The 11,565-nt window shown below is 38.3% G+C and overlaps 1 protein-coding gene across 1 annotated transcript; it reads right to left on the reverse strand.

Moving 5' to 3' along the window:
• Positions 1-5,609: 5,609 nt before the first annotated feature.
• On the reverse strand, positions 5,610-11,255 carry LOC117288217. The gene is made up of 8 exons (XM_033768985.1): positions 10,995-11,255; positions 10,247-10,372; positions 9,553-9,698; positions 8,486-8,717; positions 8,076-8,219; positions 7,106-7,413; positions 6,667-6,759; positions 5,610-6,090 (listed from the first exon to the last, which is right to left on the reverse strand). Exons 1-8 carry the CDS (start codon positions 11,167-11,169, stop codon positions 5,932-5,934), a joined length of 1,383 nt encoding a protein of 460 aa, XP_033624876.1. The 5' UTR covers positions 11,170-11,255; the 3' UTR covers positions 5,610-5,931.
• Between the last annotated feature and the right edge of the window lie 310 nt (positions 11,256-11,565).

Genomic DNA, 11,565 nt, shown 5'->3' on the forward strand with positions numbered 1-11,565 from the left:
AATACAGCAAATGACTGCCAATTGTGGGGTTTTAACCAGGTCAAAGAATGATCCATTTTGGTTAAAACCTCGCTTATTCTTACATAAAAATATCAAACGGTGGATAATGTCATTGGCATAATAATATGATGAAACTTTACAAGTTAGTAGGTTAGTAGGATTATATTAGTAACGTTACAGAATTGGTAAGAAACAAAAATCGTGAAGATCACAGATTTACATAAAACTTACACGGTCTAATGATGATGATAGTTGAAAACATCCCTTGAAATATTTCTGTTTGAAATGTCATATTTGACGAGTAATAAATAACCTAACTTCGGAGTTTTATCGCTCAGTGATCGTTTTATTCATTTTAATTTTGGCATCGATGCAATGCAAAATTTTAATCGTTTTTTTTTTCATTATTCTCTCGTGACCATGCCAAGACGGCCGATCGATCTCAAACTTCTACAGGTTTGTCAGTTTATGTATATGGTTGATTACATTCAGTGCTTATACTGCCAGCAACTGTTTTGTTAGCAAAAACCAATTCTGTAATGTTCCCTTCAAAGACGGTGTTTCAGAAAAATCTGTCCGCTGGAGATTTTGTCCCCCAATGAGAAATTAACGTGGGTTAATTATAAAGGAGGATGTTTCAAAAGAGGGCGCTATCAGAAGAAATTTGTACACAGTTTGCCAAATGGGGGACGGAATCTCCTGCCATGGTTTGAACTTACCTACATCCACTGTGTGGCTGGCACCATGCACTACTGATAGTATGAAGATAATGATCCCTATGACTTTATGAAGATGTAAGTGCTGATCAATCGGTAGGTACTTGGCCAATCTGGTACTCCGTACATACGTCAGGCTATGACGTAACATCAGAACCATCACGAATGACGTGTTAATATGTAAAGCAGCTCCACATGCCCTCGCTTCCAAAAATTCATGAAATTAAAGGGAAAACAATAACACTTCCATGCAAGGTTTTTCTCAGAAAGGTTCCAACAACGTTGTTTTAATGTGATATATGTATTGTAAGTGGGATTTGAAACTTTGCATGGTGTAACACCGTGTGTGATCTCTTTTGAGTACGTTTTGGTTCTGAAAAGTTAACCACCGGCTCTTTCCAGAACTAACATTATCATATACTCAAAATAAATATTCACATGGTGTTCCCGCAAACCTCTCCTACCTCTGATCTCGTTATCAATAAATTGAGTGAAAGAAATTACACTAACCGATGATTTCAAACACGGAGTCATGGATGTAAATGAAAACGGTGTTAACAACAAGTGAAGCGTTGAGTAGTGCGTAAATCAACATGAAGATAATCTTTCGTTGATTGTATTTCATGTATCGCATTGGAGTTCTTCGGATGTTGGTACAGGGTTGACAAGACACAGAGATGTCATCAGAAACGTCAGAGGTGGAGTTAAGCTTCCGGCTGACAGAATGGAAAGAGTAATACATTGAGGTCAACAAGGTGTAGAGGCCAACAATGTGTAGAGGTCAAAAGGATGTACAGGTCAACAAGGTGATGAGGTCAACAAGGTGTAGAGGTCAACAAGGTGTAAGGTAAAAAAGGTATAAAGGTAAACAATGTGTAGAGGTCAACCAGAAGTAGAGGTCAAAAGGGTTCAGAGGTCAACATTTCATGGGGACATTGTCCAAAATAAAAATGTGCAGCGGTAATACCGCAGCGGTAATACCTGAATTTAGAAGAGCCCCTTATCTCATCAACTTCTCGCAGAATCTCTTCAATTCTGGTAGTTTTCTTCAAATCTCTTGAGAATTGAGTCTTATGTTGGATAACTGTTTTAGATTCATTACTGCATGACGACCACTCTCGCAATGACTCTTTCGGATCCACGTCAGAAATGCAGCCATTTTCTAAGAATTGACAAATCAGAATGCAAAACAGTCTATCAGTCGTTTTGATTTAATATTTCTGGCAAATAACTTGAATGTGGCTTTTTGTGAGATCAGTGAGGGGGGGGGGGGGTGTTGGAGAACATGATCAATATTAAAAGGACTTTTCCCTCACTAAGTCAAGCGATAACAGAACTTTGTAAATAGGTGGTTCCATTCTCCGAAGATGCATTTTTGCTTCCCGAAAATCGGCCTGATGTTTGAGAACGATTTGTTGAACTCATGAGAGGATGGGACTTTTAAAAAAAATATTTAAAAAACACATACCATTGACAAGCTCAAGAATGAATCGCAATCTCTCCTTATCCGACATTGAGTCGATTTGTCGTAGTCTTTTTCTCAAGGCATCAATCTCCAATATCCCGGTCCCGGAGTCGTCCACGCTGTTGAAAAGCTTGAATGCAAAGGCTTTCTTTAATTACAAAACAAAGAAAAGACAAACAAAAAACAAAAAATAAAGTTTGGAATTGCTGTACATATACTGCAAAACATGCTTCAATGGTAGGCCTAAGTAAAAAATTGATCATTGTAAGACACCAAATTGTTAAACATGCTTTCTACATTAAGCAAGACAAAAATGGATCATTGCTACACATGGCTTCTCATAAACAATTGTTATAGATATCGCTTCAATTTAACTTATAAGTTTTGCCTTTCGTTTTGCAACATATTAACTTAGCACGTGATACAGTCCTCTAGTATACAAATCTACAATCGGTTTAGCTGAATTTGATAAATTGAACTTTCACTGAAACTGAAGGATAAGTGTCACTTTGTTTATTGTATTCGTTTCCCAAGTAACTTAGGAGTGTTGTTCTCTATGCATTCATAACCTTCACTGGGACAAAGGATTGTTAGTGACATGTAACTGTTCAAACTGAACAAGTTTATTAAACTTTCAAACAGTTAGACACATTTTAGCCAAAGATGTAATAATTGAACACGTTTCACTCAAACTAATGCTGGTACTCTACTCTCTCAATGTTTTATGGACTGAAACTCACTGTAATCGATTAAAACTAGCAATTTGCAATTTGACACTAGTTTTATGCAGATCACTCATGGCGCTGTACAAGCAAACGATAAATACAAATCTAAAACTTTAAAGGCAGTGGACACTGTTGGTAACTACTCAAAATACTTTTTGGCATAAAAACTTACTTTGTTACAAGTAATGAAGAGCTGTTGATAGTATAAAACATTTGGAGAACGGCTCCCTCTGAAGTAACGTCGTTTTCGAGAAAGAAGTAATTTTCCATGAATTTGATTTCGAGACCTCATATTTAGAATTTCAGGAGTCTCGAAATCAAGCATCTGATCACACAACTTCGTGTGATAAGGGTGTTTAATCTTCCACTATTATCTCGCAACTTCGACGACCAATTAAGTTCAAGTTTTCACAGGTTTATTATTTTATGCATATGTTGAGATACACCAAGTTAGCAGACTGGTCTTTTGACAATTACCACTAGTGTACAGTGTCTTAATGAGAATACGATCAAACTTACCATTGAATCAAGAGAGAATAAATTCTGAAACTGCTGGAGGTTGATTAAATCAGAATAATCCTCCCCAACATAGTTATCCAGTACTCTATGCAACGCCATCGTCTGCTGTTTAGTCTAAAAATGATTACCGTTTATTTTTTCTTTGTCACTTCCCCCAAGGTAACGCGCAGTGGGCTACTTATAGGTGTCAAGCTTGATGCTAAACACGCCTACCGCGATAACGCAGTGTGAAATGATGTTGAAACCCCCCCCCCAACCCCCCCCCCCAAAAAAAAAAAAAACCACCAACAACAACAACAACAACATGGTGTACTTACTTTTTCACTCAAAAGGACAAAAACTTCGAGTTGGGTTTTTATTCTGACAAAGTAGCAACTTTACATAAGCCATGCACAATTATTCTAAATGCCTTTAGACTAAATGTCTGGAACTAAATTATCTAAAATGCGGTATGTTAATTTTCCAACGTAAGTGACAATGAGCAAAATAAAACTGAATAAATAAAATAAAATAAAATAAAATAAATATAATACCTTCACGACAATTACATAGCTGTTGCTTATATCAAACACAGGCAATCAAACTCAACAAACATATATAAAATTTGTACTTTTTCCAAATCATTAATTTCATCAACATCATAATCATTAACCTCTTTAACCTCTAAATTTGTAATTAGTTGTTATTTGTTCCCTTGACAATTTCACTAATTTGTGGAACAACATACTAAGCAACAAGTTCAATAAAGTTATGTTAAAAAGGACACACAGAGTGTACGAACAAAAATGAAATGAAACTAACCACAGGCAAACAAACAAACAAACAAACAAACAAACAAACAAACAAACAAACAAACAAACAAACAAACAAACAACTACACAACTACACAAACAAACAAACAAACAAACAAACAAACAAACAAACAAACAAACAAACAAACAAACAAACAAACAAACAAACAAACAAACAAACAAACAAACAAACAAACAAACAAACAAACAAACAAACAAACAAACAAACAAACAAACAAACAAACAAACATACAAACAAACAAACAAACAAACAAACAAACAAACAAACAAACAAACAAACAAACAAACAAACAAACAAACAAACAAACAAACACATGAACAACAGCCAGCGACCTCTGCAAATATTTTCTTGTATTTTCTCTTAAAACATAGGTAATTTTCATGCAATCAAATGCCAACACATTGTATAGGCTATTTACTGCGCTTAAAGCAAATCAGAAACTTCAGTACAAGGAAAACAAGTTATAAAAATAAGTGAAATAAGTCCCCCTCAAATATCCATAAGCTTTTGGTTTTGTGGCACTTCTTCTTCACTATATTTAGCAACTAGGGCAAATAAATAAAAAGGCGTTACTTTAGGCTCACAAGATTCGTCTTATAAATCGTGACGACCTACAATTCTACATCCAATGCAACACAGATAAATGTTTGTGTTTGTATATTCGTGAGTTGTCTAAGTGGATTGCGTTCATACCATCAGCGACTCCATACTGCGCTTATAACACGACTCGACAATAGTCGCTTAGTCAAAGAAGTCCAAGGTTAACCAAGTGTGGCTCTCTGTTTACACCAAACTAAGTAAAAAACTTGCACCGGTGAACTCAATGGTACTTGTCCACTTGTAAAAAACCTTCAGAGGCAAGAGGTTGTCGAGTTCAAACTTGTAGTTACAAGGGCCAAGTTCATAGAGCTGCTTAAAGGCAGTGGACACTATTGGTAATTACTCAAAAATATTATTAGCATAAAACTTACTTGGTAACGAGTAATGGGGAGAGGTTGATAGTATAAAACATTGTGAGAAACGGTTCCCTCTGAAGTAACGTAGTTTTCGAGAATAAAGTACTTTTCCACGAATTTGATTTCGAGACTTCAGATTTAGATTTTGAGGTCTCGAAATCAAGTACCTGAAAGCACACACCTTTGTGTGACATGGTGTTTTTTTTCTTTCATTATTATCTCGCAACTTCGACGACCAGTTGAGGTTTGTTATTTTTTGCATAAATGTTGAGATACACCAAGTGAGAAGACTGGTCTATGACAACTACCAATAATGTCCAGTTCTTCAAGCACAGCAAGATGCTAAGCACAACAAAACTATGCTTACGAGAGTAAGGTTACCAGCCAAACTACCATGTTACATGTACCATTTGTGACTGTTTACCAGGAAGTTGTTTAGCAATATTTTCTACTTAGCATAAGAAATTGGGCCCAGATGTCACCATACTCGCCCACATTTCCAATTTGGCTTTTAAGGAATAATAATATTGCATCTACAACTACGATGCTCCGTCAATTTAAAACTAAAACTAAAATAAATGTTTTTGTTTGTTTTGTTGTATAGCTGTTTGTAAAATCCGGAAAAAAAGATAATGGAGCGAACAAACAACATCTCCTGTATCAAAATGACAAATGCTTTTATCAAACACACTAAAATTTACATAGGCCCCTCTGTTTCAGAACTACTAGGGCTTTAATCAACACAGCCGATCATCAACTGCTTTATCCACGGGTGTTACTTCACGCTGTCGATCAGGGGCTTCTGCTTGTCCGCTAGAGGGCGCTTTACTCCCCACCGTTGAGTTTAACGGATTGTGCTGATCGGACGCTTCTTTACTCTTCGATTTGGAGCAAACCTTTGTTTAAATAATGCGAAAGACTCTTAAAGGCGTCTATGTACAAATGCACGTGCAGTATTGGATGGTAGAGGGGCTGACACAAACTGAAGTATTCGTCTACAAAAACGTGTGCATCCACCAAAATCAATACCTAGACCCTTTTCGAAACCACGGCTTCGGCTTTGGATTCGGCTTCAGGCTCCGTTCGCTCGTCTGAAGCCCTGAGCGCTTACGCAAATCACGCGCAATTGTAAAAACAACCGCGGGGCCAGGCTAGCCTGAGCCGAATCCAAAGCCTAAGCCGTGGTTTCGAAAAGGGCCTAGGGCTCTGGTAGGCCTGGCCTACCATGCACTTGTACTGGTTCAGTAGTTTGGTTGTAAGAACTTTGGAAAAAGTTGAGACTACGTTAATTTTAGGATACGTTGTGGCATTATTGTAAGAATCAGCAGACTCACCAGGCAATTCCATTGTTTCCGTAGACGTAAAATGTTCAGATCCAATAATCAATGCCTGAAGTTTACCTGGTAAGTCTGCTGCCACCAATAGTTCAAAAGTTTCAAAAAGGTCCATGTAATGTTGTTTTAATAACTCACCTTTGGCTTCTTCCCATTCATTCCATCAATGACGTCATGTCCAATCTCAAACTCACACTCAGGAATACTCGCTATGGGTGCCATGTCAACATTCTTAAAAACAAACATACATTTTTAACAACTTTATACTCATCCAATTATCAACAGGTTTTGCGTTTGTTTTTCTCCACCCATATTGAACGCCTCACAATCTGTAGATAGTAGAAGAGTAAAATGAAGTTATGTAATTTAAATCTTACTTGGTAAAATAAACCTAAATAAAAGTAATTTTGCGAAACACATTGTTCAATGGACAGAACAAAATATGAAAAGGATGTACTCTTCCTGAACCACATGTCATTTACTCATAAACATGAGAATAGAACAGGCCAAGAAGCTTTATTGGACATTCCTAATGAATTAATTCAAGAGTCTTTTATACCCAACTCTGCTGATGTACCTTCGTTTTTCCTGTTTCTTGACCTGTACTCGATGAGCTTCCAGTTGACCATGCATCACCCTCCTCCCCAGGGGCTGGACACCACACCCCAGCCTCTACATCCCCAGCTAAGAATGCATCAGATATCTTCCTAGCAGCAGTGACAGTCGGCATCTTGACTGTGCTCGATGACGTCCGGCTTGCATGGCACTTCTTATGTAAAAAGGCCAAAAACGCCGTGACAGTAATGAGAACGACAATCGAGGTAGCCAGAACGATGGCTACGACGACATGCATCTGACTAGTTGGTTGTTTTTGCGATCGCTCGACTGAAATGTACAAAATAAATTGAGTAAGCCTACTTTCAAGTAAGTAGGAATTGAAACTTTGCATGGTGGAAGTATAACATTGGGTGCGTTCGATTAGCTCACCAATAATACCACTAGACACAAAAAAGCATACAAAAGCACCAACAGTGTTCCAAAAACACATTGTGTTTCACAGCAAGACTCCAAAAGCACCAAAGTGCGCTCGCTCGGGTGGGCCCCTGGGGAGAGCTAATCGAACAATCACTCATCACCCTCTTGTGGTGACGTCATGCACCTGAGGCCAGCCCCCAAGTGACCCACTCCACAAGCAGGGTACTTGGGGCTGACCCGGGTAAGCCCCTGGAATGACGTCAAAGCTATTCGAACGTACCGATGGCAGACCGGGGTCGACCCAGGGCAGCTAATCGAACGCACCCTCAGAGAGATTTATGTGAAAATCTCATTTGAGTAGTGTTGGCTCTGAGATCCATTAACCCCGGTTCTTTTTTAGAACCGACACTACTCAACAGAGTTGTTCCCTGATGGTGTTGCCGCAAACCTTAATTACTTAAATCGAGTCCTTTCAAAAAGTTTATTGTGAGTAAACAATGAGTGGGTGATTTACTCCAAATAAAACCCAATGTCAAACAATAATATGCTAAAGTGACCTATTGTATATCTACCTGACTGGCAATATCTGCCCGGTATGACGTCATTATGCAAATCTGAGTATCCAGTATTGCAGATGCAACTGAAGCCAATGGGTTGATCGTAACAGGTAGCAAACATGGAACAGTCGTGAACTTCCTTAGCACATTCGTCAAGAGCTGTGTGATATACAAATACACAAAATAGCATCATGTGGCATAGTGTTCTTATTGCTTGTTGCAATGTTATCCAATAATATAAACCTTGCTCAATCAGAACTTGGAACCCAAAAGGTGCAAACATATTTAAAAACGCAGTTGTGGATGTTGTGAATCAAATATTGTTCAATGAATAATTATAGTAAGATTACAATCATGAAATGAACTGCATGTACATTTACATTTTGATGTCTTTTACATAATTCTAGCCGACTTTTAAAACTTACGAGTCACACGAACGGACTTTGAAGAGATAATGAGACCACTGATATTTTTCACAGTTCCGTCGTCGACAGCTTTTTGTAAAATAAGCTGCAGACCAGTTTCATTTAACCGTGTCGAAACGTCGGCTTGTGTGAGCTGAAACTCGACAACAATGCTGCCAGATCGAAACTTGATCACTTTACATCCCTTGTAAGTTGGTGTTGACTTGGTGTCGCTCAGATACACAGAGTCGAGCTGAAAATAAAAACCAGAACATTGACAGTCAATAAAAAACAGAAAATGCTTTGAAACTGTTGGCTACTAAGCTCTAGTCATGTTGACTGGCAGAAAGGGAGATTTGTTTCACAGGTGTCGCTTTGACGTTCACGAAACAGTTTATATTACATAGCAAAGGTACGGAAAGCACTGGACACCTCTGGTAATTGTCAAAGACAAGTCTTCTCACTTGGTGTATCCCAACATATGCATAAAATAACAAACCTGTGAAAATTTGAGCTCAATCGACTTAAAGGCAGTGGACACTATTGGTAATTACTCAAAATCATTATTAGCATAAAACCTTACTTGGTAACGAGTAATGGGGAGAGGTTGGTAGTATAAAACATTGTGAGAAACGGCTCCCTCTAAAGTGGAGTAGTTTTCAAAAAAAAAAAAAAAAATTTTCCACGAGACCTCAAGTTCCCGAAATCAACCATCTAAACGCACACAACTTCGTGTGACAAGGGTGTTTTTGTCTTTCATAGATATCTCGGAACTCCGACGACCAATCGAGCTCAAGTTTTCACTGGTTTGTTATTTTATGCATATTATGTTGAGATACAGCAAGTGAGAAGACTGGTCTTCGACAATTACCAATAGTGTCCACTGGCTTTAATGACACACGAAATGACCATAGTCCGGTAACTAACTAGACCTCTCGGTCAGGACACTCGTTCATGTCATGAATATGATCCAAATTCACACTGTCCTAACCGAACTGCAACTTTTCATTTCAAGTTGGTATGAGGGATTCTACGTGCCCAGTACTGTTGTCTTTAGAACAGTAATTTAACTATCACACTATGTTTACCATGTTCTGAACTTTCTCGGCGAGTTCCCTGTATACTGCGCTGTTAGGATCTTGTAATTCCGGGGTGTAATGAGCAGGCTTGGATGCGCTTCCACCAAGGCTCACTGACTCTACTATCCTCACGCTTCCGTAGAATGAAACACCCGCTGGAAAAAAAATGTCAAGGCTAACATCTGAAACTTTGCATGGTGGAAGTACAACTAAAGAGAGGATTGCGGTATTACCATGTGAATTATATCTTTCTTTGAGAGGTGCTGCTTATTTGTGAATATATTTTTTCGTGAGTAGTGTTGGTTAATGTATATTTGGTTTGCGGTAACACCATGTGTGTATCTACTTGCCAGGTAGAGTTGTTCTTAGAGAACTGTCTGGCTTTATTCTACTGCCGAACTGTCCTGCTTTTCAACTATTACCAGGGTGGATGGTATAGAAATTAGACTGGACTAAGCTTAAAAGCTTATAGGATCGTAGTTAACTGTACTGCCGCTGAGTCAGTTCTGAATTGGTCTCAACGTTTCGACTAGCTTTCTCTAGTCATCAGGAGACTGAAGAGGTAAGAGAAGAGTGGGCTTATTTATGGGGGTTCAGTGGATCCACTGCAGGTCAATCAATGCGCGGCAGTAGAATAAAGCAAGACAGTTCCTTTCTCACGTTATTTTATAAAAAAATGCAGATCGATGACAGATCGACTTACCGAGACAGACAGAATCCTGTTTTTTGTAATAACCTCGTTTGCATTCACATTGATGATCCCCATGAGTTTCGACACAATTCTCAGTCAATGGGTCACAATCATTACCAAACTGCTCGCATTCTGTCACTGAAAGAAAACAAATTAATATTAAAAAAGTTCATCGAATTACTTTTCAAGTAGTATATCGATACATCGATAAAAACTGACTGGCGAGTTGTCGTGACCCATCAATCAGAGGCGGCAGTTTGTTTTAAAGGAAAGGTCTAGGCCTACGTTTGGTAATCATTCTTCAATCTAAACGGCAATACAAACTTTTGATTAGAAGCCTACAGACGCTTTCGATAGTTTAAAACATTTTGAGAAACATTTCACTTCGAAGTAATATGGTTATGTGAAAAACCATATCAGTTTATATGCTCCAAAAGATGAACTCGAGAAGCATTACTGCGGTAACGCTCCCTCAACTGCCTAATCCTTAAACGACTCTTCATGCACCACTATTATTACAACTACAAATACTCATCCCTCTGGTCTCTGTGGCAACTGACTTCTGTAGTTAACAATGGGAGACTTTCTGGGACGATAGAGGGCAGCAGACTTACCGGGTAAATCCATTGTTCTCAGAATTATGCGCATGTTCAGAACTACGTAAACAATGGAAATTATACCCGGTATGTCTGCTGCCACCTAGCGTTGGAAAGTCTCCTATTATGTATCTTGCCAAAAAATATGCGACTATCCAATTTACCTTGTTGCTTTGTTGAAGAATCTCCTAAAGTTGGTAACAATGTTGTCTCATCCTGGAGAGACGACGATGTAGTGAAGGTTCTTCCTAATGTCTTCAGTGAATTCAGATGAGATGAAATTGAAGACGCTTGTGTTGTTGAAGATTCTTGAGTAGAGAGAGTCACTTTCTCGGTCATTGATTTTGTCTGCTTGGTTGTTGTCGGTGTTGTTGTTGATGTTGGTGTTGTTGTTGGTGATGTTGATGTTGTTGTTGCTGTTGTTGTTAATGTTGTTGCTGTTGTTGTTGGTGTTGTTGTTGATGTTGGTGTTGTTGTTGTTGCTGTTGTTGTTGTAGTTGGTGTTGCTGTTGTTGTTTTTGGTGTTGCTGTTTGTGTTGTTGTTGTTGGTGTTGTTATTTGTGTTGTTGGTGTTGTTGATGTTGGTGTTGTTGTTCTGAATGTTGTTGTTGTTGGTGGTAATGGTGTTGTTGTTGATATTGTTGTTGTTGTTGGTGTTTTTGTTGCTGTTGTTGCTGTTGGTGGTGACGGTGTTGTTGTTGGTATTGTTTGTGTTGTTGTTATTGGTGTTGTTGA

This window comes from Asterias rubens, chromosome 3, assembly GCF_902459465.1.
Source record: "Asterias rubens chromosome 3, eAstRub1.3, whole genome shotgun sequence".
Taxonomy (NCBI): Eukaryota; Metazoa; Echinodermata; class Asteroidea; order Forcipulatida; family Asteriidae; genus Asterias; species Asterias rubens.